This window comes from Lathyrus oleraceus, chromosome 5 (genome assembly GCF_024323335.1).
Source record: "Lathyrus oleraceus cultivar Zhongwan6 chromosome 5, CAAS_Psat_ZW6_1.0, whole genome shotgun sequence".
NCBI lineage: Eukaryota > Viridiplantae > Streptophyta > Magnoliopsida > Fabales > Fabaceae > Lathyrus > Lathyrus oleraceus.
In genome coordinates this window covers 152,004,682-152,019,662 of record NC_066583.1, presented here as the reverse complement: position 1 = coordinate 152,019,662, position 14,981 = coordinate 152,004,682, and the positions used below count along the sequence as shown (strand labels likewise).

The 14,981-nt window shown below is 34.2% G+C and overlaps 1 protein-coding gene across 1 annotated transcript; it reads right to left on the bottom strand.

Annotated features, from left to right (window-relative positions):
- Positions 1-5,669: 5,669 nt before the first annotated feature.
- LOC127079363 (uncharacterized) lies at positions 5,670-8,605 on the bottom strand. The gene is made up of 7 exons (XM_051019755.1): positions 8,514-8,605; positions 7,610-7,749; positions 6,764-7,029; positions 6,471-6,686; positions 6,199-6,384; positions 5,916-6,011; positions 5,670-5,825 (listed from the first exon to the last, which is right to left on the bottom strand). The coding sequence occupies exons 1-7, from the start codon at positions 8,603-8,605 to the stop codon at positions 5,670-5,672; spliced, it is 1,152 nt and encodes a 383-aa protein (XP_050875712.1).
- Positions 8,606-14,981: the final 6,376 nt, after the last annotated feature.

Here is a 14,981-nt window from a genome sequence, read left to right as displayed (position 1 = left end):
AAGTCACGAGCATGGAGTCTCGGTTAAGAACCACCCAAAGGGAGTGTAATATGGTTAAACCCGACAATCATGTTCTAACAGAAGTTCCCATAGTCATTATCTCATCTTTCGGATATTATCGGATGAAATGACTACTCGTATTCCAAAAATATTCTCAAGAGAGACTCTTATGAGTGTAGTATCGCGTAATCAAATCTTACACTTGAACGACCTTCGCACTACATCCTAAAATAGGCCAAGATGGGCTAGGTATCTAAGGTCCTTGGCTTCTAAGGTTTATATTGGAAAGAGTAATGCCTAACCACGACTACTCGTGTGCCATTATTGATCCAAACAAGACCTTCACCAAGTGAATGGGCTTGCAAGTCAACTTGATAAGGAATAACTCCACACAAGTCAACAAGACTATGTCATTCTCCTATCATAAGTGCACTCGAGTTCGGGTATAGAACTCATCTCACAAGAAACCACCAAGCATACAAGCAATTTATATATCAAGCAATTCATACATTACAAACAATAGAGTCATCCCAAATTTGCACAAAAATATGTCACAAGTAAATATAAACATAGAACATACATAGGCAAAAAGTAGGCTAAACCCTCTAGGAAATGACAACTCACCTCCCCAACAGAGTCGCCACTTTTCTATAGCGGGGTATTCGTTACCTTATGGTTTATTGATTAAACCAAAAGTAAACATACAATTCGAGTCGCCACCGCACTTTTATTTGTCCAAAGGAAAGGCTAAAAAGCGAACAAAAGCCAAGTAAGAAGTTTTATCAAATAAAAAACTAATAAAAATGTCAGAGATCTAGGTAACGGGGTTGGTTATGAAATGGGAAGGTTTTAAGCACCCAAAACATCCTTAGTACTCTAAGGGAGCCGTTTTTGCAAATGTGTGTTGTAGGTTGGTATTTGTGAAAAGATTTATGCAAACAAGATTGGAGGGATGAGAAGAGAATATACATTATATTTACAATTTTGTGTTTGAATGGATGAACCCATTGCCTACGTACCATCACAAAGGTAGGATCAAAACCTCGTAGTTCGGGGTAGAAATCATAAAAGATTGGTGAATTGATTTGATCAGAAGCCTTAAGGTCTTTTGTTATCAAAGGGAGAAAACTCAACCTAAACCAAAAATCCACCATGTGAGGAGAGCTTCAACATACTAGTGAGGGGTTAACCATATAATAAGTATGGAAGGCTTACAGTCCAATCACTAAGGATGAGGTGAGATTTCAATCAACCACTATGATAACTCAAACCTATGACTAATGTTTATGAAAAGGTTTTAAAGAGGTGGTCATTGGAACCACAAAAACAACTTGAAGTGAGTTATATTTACAAGTTAGACTAATTTACAAAATGAAGTCAAAGTTGAATCAAGATTTATTCACAATGAATATTGATGAAAAGATTTTGAAAAGTCAAAGGCATAAGGCCTAAGTTTCTAATTTGAAACAAAGTCAAAGTTTGCACAAAATGAGTTTGGCTTGGGTTAGAATGGAGAGAAGAAGAGAAGGGCTAGTCCTAAAGTATACAAAGATAAGAGAAGAGAAAAAACCCTTAGAGTTCCTTTTCTTGAGATCATAAAGATGATTCAAGATGCTCCTTTCCTTTGGACTTAGCAAGCAACAAGCAATCAAAACAAATTAGAATCAAGCTCCTAGGATTTCCATTTGGCTTATCTCTCATAACTTGGCTACTCATGACAATGGTCCTTCTTACTATCTCAAAAATGGAATCCCTATAACATAAAACAAACATAAAAAAGTTCACAACACAATAAGAGAAATGGACAAAGAATGAGTTTAGATTAGGAAGTTCTTTGAAGTCAACTTTAAGATTTAGCATTCTAAAGGCATGAGGCCTAGTTGCTCTTCAACAAGTTAGGCATTCTAATGGCATGAGGCCTAGTTTCTCTTGATCTCCTTTAAGAATAGGTAAGGTCCTAATTCTAGGTCCTTTCTCCTTTTGCATTGGATGCACACAAACAAACACAAAGCAAACACAAGGCAACAATATTTATATACAATATGAGCTCAAATAAGCAAAAGGAAAATGACATAAACATAAAATATGAGCTCAAGTGAGCAAAGGGAAAATCAATATGAATAAATGAGCAAGAAAGTAATATGCATTAAAGTTTATTGCAAGAAATTAAATGCTCACATTAAAGTTAGTAGTTAATGGTTATGTTAATGTGTCATAAGACAATTTAGCGCTATGTTAAGCAATCATAAGTGGAGTAATGTAATAGTCACACCTATCTGAGGCTGATCAATAAAACTATAGGCAAATAAACATAAATTAGAGACCATGACTAGTAAGCCAAGCTCCTACAACTTGTCATGCCAAAAGAAAAGAAGGAAAGCCTTGTATGGACCAAGAAGTAACCTATCTTGGACACAAAGAAACTCACTTGATCATGGATCAAGTTGAGTTTGATTTGGATCAAAGAAGGTTAAGCCTCTCATCTGTCAAGACTAACCGTAAGACGTTAACTCATTGGCCCAAATAAAAAGAAGAAGATGAAGATGAAATGAAATGGACAAAGAAATAAAGTGTCAAACACAAATGGTCTAATGTGAATCAAATCATCATCAACCAATGGCAAACATAAGAGAAATGAAGACTAGAAGTCAACAAGTCAAATATATTTTTTGGTATTTTTTGAAATTAAAATAAATGCAAAATTAAATGGAAAAAATATGGACAAACCTCAAATTCAATTCAAATCAACTTAGACAAGTCCAATTAAATTCTCATAGATCTAACAAAGTTTGACAAATTTTCTCCATAATTTTTGAAATCAGAAACTATTTTAAAGCAATTAAAAACAATGAAAAATAACACAAATGAATTAAAATCTCAAATAAATCTCAAATCAATTAAGAAATTGATGAGATTGTTTTTCATTGACTTATCATGATCCATATGTGTTAAGAAAATATTTTTGGAATTTTCAGATATCAAAAAGTATTTAAAATGAATTAAAAACTATTAAAAACAAAATAATTCACAAAAAATATTAAATGAAGTCACAAAAATAATTAAAAATCTGATTAGGAAACTAGATTTTTCAAGAAATTTTTTGCCATTGGTCTCATATTTTTATGACTTCAAATGAAATAGTTATGAATTTTTGAAAATAAAAGAAGTTAAGAGAAATAAAATAGAAATAAGAAAATAACAAAAATCATGAGCGCTTGGATGAGTCTCATTAATTGACGTGGCATCATCAAGCGGTCCAGAAGCGCTGTCATACCATATGCCTTGGTCAAGCGTGCCACACATGTATTTAAAACAGGTCAACATAACACACGACCATGATTAAAACGTTTGAGAGAGATTTGAAGGCCTGGATGCATCCACGTGGGGATGGTGGTGGAAACTACCATCTTCTCCGGCCAGAGAACAAACTCCGGCCACCACGCGCAAGGTTTTCAACCTTAATGAAAATGCAAAACAATGGTACCAAAATGAAGCTGGGGTGATGTACATCACCCCTTAACCTTGGATCTTTCTCAATGTTTCTATTTAATGAGAAATCAGAGCTTGAAGATCAAGGTGCACAAACTGAAATGTCTCAAATCATGAAATTAAGACCACCACTGGCCTGCCTCTTGCTCGAGGACTTCAGAAAACAGTTCAAACTCAAGCAATTCACATTGTATTTCAAGATCCAGATCAAAACAGTTGAGTGATACACCTTTGAAGTGTAGCTTTAAATAACACGGTCTCTTTAAGCTTTTCATTCCAATTTGATCTTGAGGTAATGAGGATGCAAGGCTAAGGAATTAAGACTTGAAGATCAACTAAGGATGTTGAAATTCAAGCTTGAAATTGAGAAATGAAAACTGAAATTCCTTTGAGTGAGGTTGGGTTTTTAATTCAGCAGGGTTTCAGATCACCTTGAGGCCCTATATTTATAGTTGAGCTGAAGGCAAGGTGATGCAATACTCGTGTGCATGAGTTTTGGATCCTCCATGCATAGGCCTGTACAGGCGCATGTGAGGCCATACAGTGATTGGAAATGCAAGCTGATATCATAATGAGTTGAATTGGACGTGTCATTGGTGTTGCATTGGCTTGTGCATGAAGTTACAAAGTGAATTGCATAATTGAACCTAAACATTGAGCTCTTCGAAAGTCACACATGTAAAATTCAAACATGGTCATGTGAGTAATGGTTGGAAAGCTCTTGACATAAGGAACAAAAGCAATGTTGGGCAAAAATCCATTTGGAGTTTGGAAATTTATGAAAACTAACTTTGAAGTTTGGGGTACAAAACATGTCTTTGAAAAATTTAGACTTAAATTTTGCATCATTTGGAATTTTAATGAGAAAGTTATGGGTACTTGAAGTTGGACATTTTTCAAATTCAATGGCTTTGGTCCAAAGTGACCTATAATGTTTTGTATTATTACATGTGTTTATTTTAGGATTATTAAATTTTGTCCAACATAAAATTTGAAGTGGACATCTTAAGCTTTCCAATGAAATTGGTCTCACCTCAAAATCTCAAAATATGAATAATTTAGGTCCTTGGGAAGTTGACCCAAAATTAGGGTTTTAGCCAAAATGACCTATAATGTTTTGAAATGAAGGATGACCTTCCAAGTTTAAAATGGATTTTTTATGAACATAAAAGTTTTTCATTTGGTTCTTAAGAACATTTTTTCTCTTGGGGTCATCTTCATTTAAAAAACACATCAAAAGTTGTGTCTTAGTGATCCTCAGTTTAGTCAGATAACTTGACTGGGCAACTTCTCAAGGCCAAACTTCAAATCTTGATGAATGAATGATTGAGGATACTCACATAAGCTCATATGTGCGTAAAATAATGAATGAAAGAACTTAACTTGATTAAATTTTATCATAGGTTAAGGTTGCTTCATGGGCAAGGCACAATCAATCACTAGTGCAGAAAGAAGATTTTACACCCGTTTTTTATACATATTACACCCGTTATGATAGGGTGTAAATTCAAAGGGTGAGATATGTATGAAGAATTTACACCCGTTTTAAAACGGGTGTAAAAAGAGAATATATTACACCCTATTTTAGATTTAAAAAAAGGGTGTAATTGGTAGATATATACATTAAATTTTAAGACATTTACACCCTATTTAATATAAAACGGGTGTAAATTGTCACCTATTACACCCTGTTTTAGATAAAAAAAGGTGTAATTGGTAGATATATACATTGAATTTTAGGACATTTACACCCTATTTAATATAAAACGGGTGTAAATTGTCACCTACATACATTGAAGTTAAACGAATTTACACCCTATTATAATTCAAACGGGTGTAAAGTGACAAATATTTACACCCTATTTTTGATATATCAAATGTAAAATATCTTATAATTACATTTAATTTTAACACATTTACACCCTATTTTGTGTATGAAGGGTGTAAAATATCTCAATTTTTTTAAAAATATTTTATTTGAAATTTCATTAAACCAAATATTTTTATATATTCCTGGATATTCAATAAAAAACAAAAATAACCAAAACAAACATTTCTCTAATCTTTAGAATCTTGCACCAAGTCATACATCAACAAAAATTGTATTCATGTAAGAAAAAATTCAACAACTTTGTTCATGTAACTTGTACCAATAAATCATTCATGGAACAAAAATATATCTATATATAAGTTTTTTTTAATCGCTTCTGTTTTGTCATTAAATCTTTCTTTTCCTGGTTCTCTTGCTCTTCAACCTTTTGCAAAAAGAATTGAGCCCAAAGTTGTCGGATGTGATCAATTGACTCTTTTTCATATGATGAGGTGTCTGTGAATATCTGCAAGTTCAAACATATAATAAATTAAACAACTACATGTTAAAACAATAATTTACATGTTTTTCATTAAATATATGTAATATAAAATACCTCATTGAATCTTTCAACAATACAAGCATCAATAATGTCAAACATATTTTTCATGACATAATATCCACATGCCCATCCGTTATCTTGTTGATGCCCCTGCATATAAACTCCTAGTTACATTAAAGCCACCAAAAACAACAACATCACAAACTTTTTTCCTTTTTCACAAAATTTGTACCAACACTAACTTTCTTCACTCGACATAGAAACACATACAATTTTAGTTGGTTCAGAGCATGTACAACTATAATTTTATCACCATAAGTGCAATTCAGTAATAAACATGAGGGCCCTCCCGAACTTTTTTCTCATATTTTGTTATTATGTTTATTATTCCTTTGGCCTCTTCAATCACTTTTTTCCTCCTCTCTTCCATTACGGTGGCCCTAAGTTTTTCATAACCACCACGAGACAAAATATGAGGGTGGATATTCTTTGATGCATGTGTCTTTCCTTTTAGCCTTTTCTCCTATTACAAATAAATCACATTAAACTAAACGTCAAAAACCAAATCAATTTAGATAACATAAAAATAAATCTACAAATTTAACTAACTTGAAAATCTTCTTTTTGTCGAGTCTGGACAAACAAATCCCAATCTTCTTCTTTGATAAATTTATACTTTTCAAATGGAGTTGTATTTCCATGCTTATCTCCTTTCCCAAATATATAGACATTTGAGAGCAATGTCTTAAATTGCTTCAATCGTTCCCCCATATAAACAAACCAATGCTTCCTAAATTCTTTATCAGTGGGGCAAGTGAACTTACACTTCAAAACATAAGGAGTGTTAGTAATTGAAGCAATTATAGATAATAACTTTAAAATAATTAATTAAAAATGCATACCGTGATATCGTCCCATATCACGTCCTTCAACTTATCGCTTATCTTTTTCCATTGCTTTTCATTTATACTAACCTTGCTACGTGCAATGAATGACAAATAACTTTTAAACTTTGCAGCATACTGACCAATGGGTTGGAAGGTATCAGGATCAAAATCAATTTGGTATTTTTCACCATCAGGAAGTTTGGCAATGAAACGTAGCAATGCTGTGACACCTCTAGTCTTCTTTTTTTTTGGTGAAGAGCTAGATGGTTTATCCATAATTCCTGTTTAGAGAGAAAACAATATTAGTCAAAACTAAAATTAAAATGAATAATAAACATAATAACAATTTATTAACTAAAATATAGTTATTAGTAAAATATAGATGGTTTTTCTTGGTTATTTGTTATTATCCTCCAAAATCCCTTCTTGATGATCATAACGAATGGCATAAACATCATCAACTTCATTTTCATCATTAAAATAAGGCCTGTTATACTCCTTTTTATTTCCTTTTCTTTTGGATATCATGCATCTCATTAAATAGTGTATTAAAATCAACATGAAAGGAAGTAAAAACAAAAATAAAAGTGATTCAAAAAAGGTGTTCAAAATGACAATCTGAACCAATGCACAAAACAATCAACACAACCAATGCACAAAACAATCAACACAACATCAAATATGCATATCAAGCTTGGTGAAGGTGGTTTTGGTTCTGTTTATAAGGGTATATTGAGCAATGGAATGGCAATTGCAGTGAGAGACTGTCGAAGTATTCTGGACAAGGCATAAAAGAGTTTAAAAATGAGGTTGTTTTGATTTCAAAACTCCAACACAGAAAACCATTTGTTAGCGACATACCGATTGCAGTTTTGGTATGGCTAGAATGTTTGGTGGAGACCAAATTGAAGCAGTTACGAATCGTGCTCGCCCGAACAACAAAAATTGCTGCTTCTGTTTCTGCACTTATTGTTGGTGCAATTATATATGGTGTTACCAGCCTGGAAAGAATGAGTTTATTTATGGTATCACAGTCTCAGCTACAGCAGCAGAAACAACATGTTGGTGACCAAAGTCATCTATACGAAAGTTTCATCCTTCTGATGAGCAGCATGTAAATTCATCCAAGCCTGGGATTGCAAGTTCTGATTTGTCAAAGCAGTTTGGCAATATTAATGAGATGACAAAGAACTGTATCTGTTTTTAAAGTCAGCAGAAGAGGCTGGAGGCTTTGGAGATGCTTGCACCAGGTCGCTACAAAGTTCATTTGAGGAGGTGGAAACACTATTCTTCTAGATGTTGTTAGCTACAGAAAACCATTTGTTAGCGACATACCGACCATAATTTTTGGAGCGGATGTTACGCATCCTGAAAATGGAGGAGACACTAGCCCCTCAATAGCAGTTGCTGTAGCATTCCAAGATTGTCCTGAAGTGACAAAATATGTTGGCTTAGTGTGTGCTCAAGTTCACAGACAGGAACTTATACAAGATTTATACAAAACGTGACATGATCCTGTTCGCGGCACTGTTAGTGGTGGCATGATAAGAGATTTACTGATTTCCTACAGAAAAGCAACGGGACCAAAGCCCTACGAACCATATTTTACAGGGATGATGTAAGTGAAGGACATTTTTATCAAGTTTTACTCTATGAGTTGGACGCAATCCGGAAGGCATGTCCTCCCTTAGAGCCAAACTGTCAGCCTCCAGTAACTTTCATCATTGTACAAAAACGGCACACTATGCTGATAAGAAGCACTTACCTCATCAAACAGTGCACTGTGTATAGCCCAAAACAAACCGCCGGCAGTATCTCAGTCTGGACTACCGAATGCTCCTGAGGGCCAACAGGCATTCTACCGAACTCAGGATCCTGGCACATATACTCATCCGGTTCTTGAGACTGCTGTCATTGAAACACTGTACCTTCCTGTGTCTGCTTCTCAGATAGTACAGACACTTATTCAGATTGTTGTTAATATACAACCAACATTGATCCAGGACAGCTTATGGTCATTTTGGTGATGCAGTTCATTTGGATACTACATGCAGAGCTAACCAATATAGAGTGTCATTTTCTCTTTTTACTGGAGTAAACAGTCATGGTTAGTTGGTTTCATTTGGTTGTGCATTCCTTTTTGATGATTCTGAGGCCTCCTTTTGTGGCTCTTTAAGACATTTCTCATGGCAATGAGTGACCGACAACCTGTCTCAATAATTACTGATCAAGACAGGGCCATACAGAAGGCAATTTCACAGGTTTTCCCACAAACTCGCCACTGTATTAACAAGTGGCATGTCTTGAGAGAAGGCAAGGAAAAGTTGGCCCATGTGTGTCTATTGCATCCAAATTTTCAGGGTGAACTTTATAATTTCATTAACATGACAGAAACCATCGAGGAGTTTGAATCATCTTGTAATTCTATCCTTGATAATTACGAGCTTAGAAGCAATGATTGGCTTCAGTCACTGTGTATTGCCCGTGATCAATGGGTTCCAGCATACTTCTGTGATTCATTTTTTGCTGCAATGTCTCCTAATCAAGGATTTGGTGTTCCTTTTTTTGATGGGTACGTCATCCAACAGAGGACATTGCCTTTGTTCTTTAAGCAATATGAAAAAGCTTTAGAGAGCTGGATTGAAAAGGAAATAGAAGTAGACTTCGAGACAATTTGCACAATGCCGGTTTTGAGAACATTGGTTGCTATGTATTTTCAGACAAGACAGGAACACTAACAGAAAACAAGATGGAAGAAGAATTATGGGAGCTTCTTGGTTACTACTGATAATAGTTCAACAACAGCTGTTATTCCGAAACAGAGATGGAAACTCAAATCTGAAATTGCAGTTGATCCCAAACTAATGAGCATGCTGCATAGAAACTCAAATAGAGATGAAAGAATAACTGCTCATGAGTTTTTTTTCTTACATTGGTTGCTTGTAATACTGTGATTCCTATATTTACTAATGGTGGATTTTCTGGTTGTGGAACAAGTGAATCAAATGGATATGTAGAATGCATTGATTACCAAGGTGAATCCCCTGATGCAACACAAGGCTTACTGTGAAAATCATACTAGAACAGATCAAAGAAGTATGAAAATCCTGATGGATCAATCACTGCAAACTTCTGAACAACAGACGTGGTTACAGAAATTTCTGGGGTACGATTTCAAGATTGAATATAGACCAAATAGCTTACCAAATAGCTTACCATATGCAGACTCATGAACATAAAGAACAGGCATGCTCTGTTAAGCAGGCTTGCGACAAATCCAACAATCCTAATATAAAAGAACAGGCAGGCTCTGTTAAGCATGCCAGCAAATTCCAATGAAAATCCCATCTTGGAATTGTCGTTGGGCTTGGGAACTCGCGGAAAATGCCCTAAACGTTCAATCATAACATTGATACTACAATTTTAAATGAAAATCAAACAAGAAGCTGAAACATACTCAAACTGTTTCAGCATTACACAATCTGTGAAAGAGATCAGAATAATAGAACCATACGAAAATATACAAAAACTGTTTCAATGTTAATTCCAAACAGAACCAATGCACAAAACAATCAACACAACCAATGCACAAAACAATTAACACAACATTCAAAATCAACCATGTGTTCAAATATTATAGAGGCAGTGGGAAAAAGATTTATATGATTGTCTCAAACTTGCAAATCAATAACCCGTTGTTGATGTTGCGTTATGTTTCTATGGAGATGAAAAAACCTTCTTCGATGAGTCGTCGAGCAGCTGCTAGTAGCTTTCGTAAAGATCGTCCAGCAATCACGTTCTTTGTGGGTTGTGAAGATTTCCGAGCTTTCGTAAAGATCGTCCAGCAATCACCTTCTTCGACGGTAAAGAAGAATGATGAAGCCGTTGTGGGTTGTGAAGATTTCCGAGCAATCACGTTCTTTGTTCCTTTTTCACTATTTCTTGCACTTCATCGATGATGAAAAGTTTCTAAAATGTGAAATGAAAAGAAAATTTGGAACATGAGAAGTCATGGTTATATTTTAGGCGGTAATGATAAATTGTACTTAGGGATTCCTAAATTTACACCCTATTTTAATATAACGGGTTTAATATAAATTTAGTCATTTATATTGTTATAATTATACACCCTATTTTTAAATATAGGGTGTTTATTGTTATATTAATATTCCAAAATTTACACTCTATTTTAATATAACGGGTTTAATATAAATTTAGTCATTTATATTGTTATAATTATACACCCTATTTTTAAATATAGGGTGTCTATTGTTATATATTAATATTAAAATTTATTATTTTTTTAAGAAAATTTAAGATTAAACAAATAAGAATAATAAAAGTTATTGTTTAAGGCACGAATATTTTATTTTTATTTTTAAATTTACACCCTTTTTTTGAATATCAGGTGTAATATAGAGTTGATAATAAATAATATTTGAATTTACACCCGTTATTTAAAAATAGGGTGTCTATTGTTACGTACTAAAATTCAAAATAAGACTTTATTTACAAAACTGTCACCGCATTTGCTTTTTACACCCGTTTTTTGTAAAACGGGTGTAAATTTACAAATTATATTATTCTTTTTGTACTAGTGAATGCACATTTGAATTAGGGTTTCCTTGGGAAACAATCCTCAAGCTCTTTGGTTTATCTTGATCAAATTGGAAAATTGAGATACTTGGGATAAATATATGATGATTAGGAACTTTGTGGACCATTGTCATGCTTGTTCTCATCTTCATCTAGCCATTTTATTGAGCTTAGGAGCCTCCTAGGAGCATGGGAGCACATGATCACTTGAGCTTCAAAATAAAAAGATTTAGTGACAAATTTTTGTGCTTTTGGTTAGTAATCAAAATAAGAAAATCAATAATATACAAGCATGCTTGGTGGTCTCAAACCAACTCACACAAGTCCCAACCCTAGGGTTAAGGAGCCACACATGCTATGATCCTTGAGGCAATGCAATGAGAAAATAATATGATGCCATGAGGGATCTTAGGGTCAAAATTAGGGTCTTACAATGTTTCAATTCTCATTATGTTTTGGAATTGAAACTCCAAAAGTCCAAGCTTCTTAATCATCAATATCATCTTCTGCAAGCTTCTAGAGTAAAGCCAAGCCAAATTGGAAGCAAGATCAAGCTAATTTGAAGCTCCTCGAAGGTGAGATTTCAGAAACTTTTCTTCTTCGATTCTCCCTCTTTTTTCATCCATTTTGATTGATTGTTGGTTTGTTGAAGTCCTACCAATGTAGGCAATAAGATTGAGTTGCTTTGAGATCAAATCTAAGCAACTCAGATCTTGATCCTCAAAATTCAAATCCTTGTATATTTCAGTATACTTGGATTTTGAGAAAATTTAGGCCAGATTCGAAAATGATGACCGGAGCCCTAGCTCCGGTGGTGTGTTGGCATGTTCCCAACCCTTTGATCCATTCAAAATGTTTTAATCTTGGCCCTTGGTTCTGATTACCATTGGTGTGACGCATTTGGCTTGGTCTATCCTGGATAACACACGTCTGGCCATCATGTCTGCCACCTCAATTAATGAGGGAGATCTGATGGGCCTTATTTTTTTTGAATTTTATTATATTTTATAATTTTTCATTTAATCCCTTTATTTTATTTTATTCATATTAATTTCATTTTTAATCCAAAAAATATGGGATTTCACAAAAAATCTTTAAATATTTTCCTCTTTCATATTTTGAATTAAAATATTTTTTTGGATTAATTTTGGTATCTTTCATGAATTAAATGTTTTTTTGCATATTTTTAATTGTTTAAAAATACTTCTGACTTTTAAAAAATAGTGAATTTTTTTGTCTAAGGTCCTTTGACCTTGTTTGACCTAGGATAAATCCCTTGGCCATTTATTTGGTGTTTTGAAGGGATTTTAGGTTTTGACCAAATTAAAATGTATTTTAATTCATTTTTAATGTGTTTTTTAATTGATTAAATCTTTAAAAATGTTGTTGAGCCATTTTTATGGTCTTGTGATGTTTGACTTTATGTTTGTGCCTTGGTCAAGGTTTATTTGACTTTTGTTGGATCAACACCATTGGATTTAGGGGATTGATGAAATATACATTTAATCTCCCAAAATGAATGGATGGTTTTGATTTGATGAAATTCCTCCCATGATCAATTTGTGTTTCTATCTTGCCCACCCTCTTCATCTTCATCCATATTCTTCCCCATTCCCCCATTTGACCGATGAAATCTCTAATGTCTATAGGCTAATTGGTTCATTAATGACCTTGTGTCAGATGAATCAATACAAGTGTGACTGAGATAGGTCCTTCCCATTTTATTTTAGTGTGTGGTAGGTTTTAGGAGTTTGATTCTTTGTACCAAATCTCTAACATGCATTAACACCTATATTTTTATTGCCTGACCTCAGATAGTTGTGACTTCTACATAAGTCCAATTACGATTTCTTAACATATAGCTAAATTTGACCCTCAAGGCATAACATTCTAGTAAGTGAGATTGTAAGTCTCCCATTCTTCATGGCATTGTGTGGAAACTTGACCTTTTTTCCTTTCATGGGAGCTACTGGCATACTGTAAGACCCTAATTTTGACCCTAAGATCCCTCATGGCATCGTAATATTGTATTTGCATCTTGCCTCAAGGATCATAGCATCTTAGCTCTTTACATTTGGGTGGTGTAGCACCTCAAATTTGCACCTCCCATTTGTATATACATTTCATTTTTTAAGTCATTAACATTGCATTCACATTGCATAGTCCATTGCATCTCATCAGGCAAGACTTGTCAGGAGATTCAACTGTGCAAGGCAACAAGAGTATTCTCCATGAGATCAGAGCCCTAGGGTGATTCCCATGAGTTCACATGATTCAAGGATCATTTTGAAGTAGCTAGGTCAAGTGTTGAAGGCTCAGAACTCATCAGTCCCTGTGCAAATCATGTGAAACCTACAAAAGTCAACAGAAGTCAACTGCACAGTCAACTGTGGATTTAGAGGTGGGAAGTGGTTAGAGATGTCTCATTCATGTTCAAACAAGTCTCATTTGACATTTCAAACATCAACATTGAAGGATTTGAGGTCAGGTCAAGACTTTCCAAAAATAGCAAGTGACCTATAATTTGAACTTTCCAAAAATGGAAATATTTTGGACCAACTTCAACTCAAGATTACATCATCAAGAAAGCTTCAAATGAAATTTTTTCCAACATGAAAGTTGAAGATCTTTCTCTCCCATTTCCAAAAAGTCCAAGATCATGAATTTCTAATGTGTGGTTGAGGAGTTATGGTCCAATCATGGCAAAGTGTGTTCAAAAATTCAAATGAGAATAACTTTCAAACCAAAACTCCAAAATGAGTGGTTCTTTTTGCATTTTGATCCTTATGACATGTATTTTCCAAGCATACCATTATTTGACATGAAATTCATTTGCATGGCCTTTGGTTTATTCATGAAGTTTTTGAAAGAAAATTGCATAAAGTCATTTTGAATGATCATGGGCATGCAAAACCAATCCTAAAGTGTGCATGGGCTTGTTTTAAATGGTTTTGGGCCAGAGCAGAGCACTGTTCACGTGCATGGGGGTGCATGAAGTGAAAATCTCATTTTTGCACAAACACCTTCCAACTTACTAATCACAATTTCATTAGGCTTAAGTTGGTTTTAAACATGATTAGCATGGAGTATATATACTTATCATAACTGTTTTCCATCATTAGCAACATTTCAGATCTAGATTCAAAATTATTCAAAACTTTTCTCTCAAACTTTTTCCAAATTTCTTCATACGTGAACCCTTTCTATTGATCAATTCATCATCCTGAAGTATTGTTGAGAAGGTTTGGACGTGGAATCAAGAGAATTCGTGGCATATTGAGCTAGGTTCAAAGTGTGAAACATCCATGGCAGTTGAAGATTAAGATGAATTCGTGTGCATTTGAGCTCCTAATTCATCACCAATCATCTCACTAAGCATCATAGAAGAACGTTGGAGCTATCACAGACCTTGAAACGAGCCAAATCTGAATCTGCACTTCAAGAGGTTATGAATCGATCTCTCTAATTCTCAAATTTATTGTGATGTTTGTGAAGATCTAAGTGTGCTGATGATTTTGAGCTTTAAATCGTGTGAAATGATGCATTGTACATGAAGTTCTGCTTGTTTAAAGTTTTGATGATGAATCTTATTTTCTTCGATCCGTGCATGTTTGGATGTTTTTGCATGAAATAATTG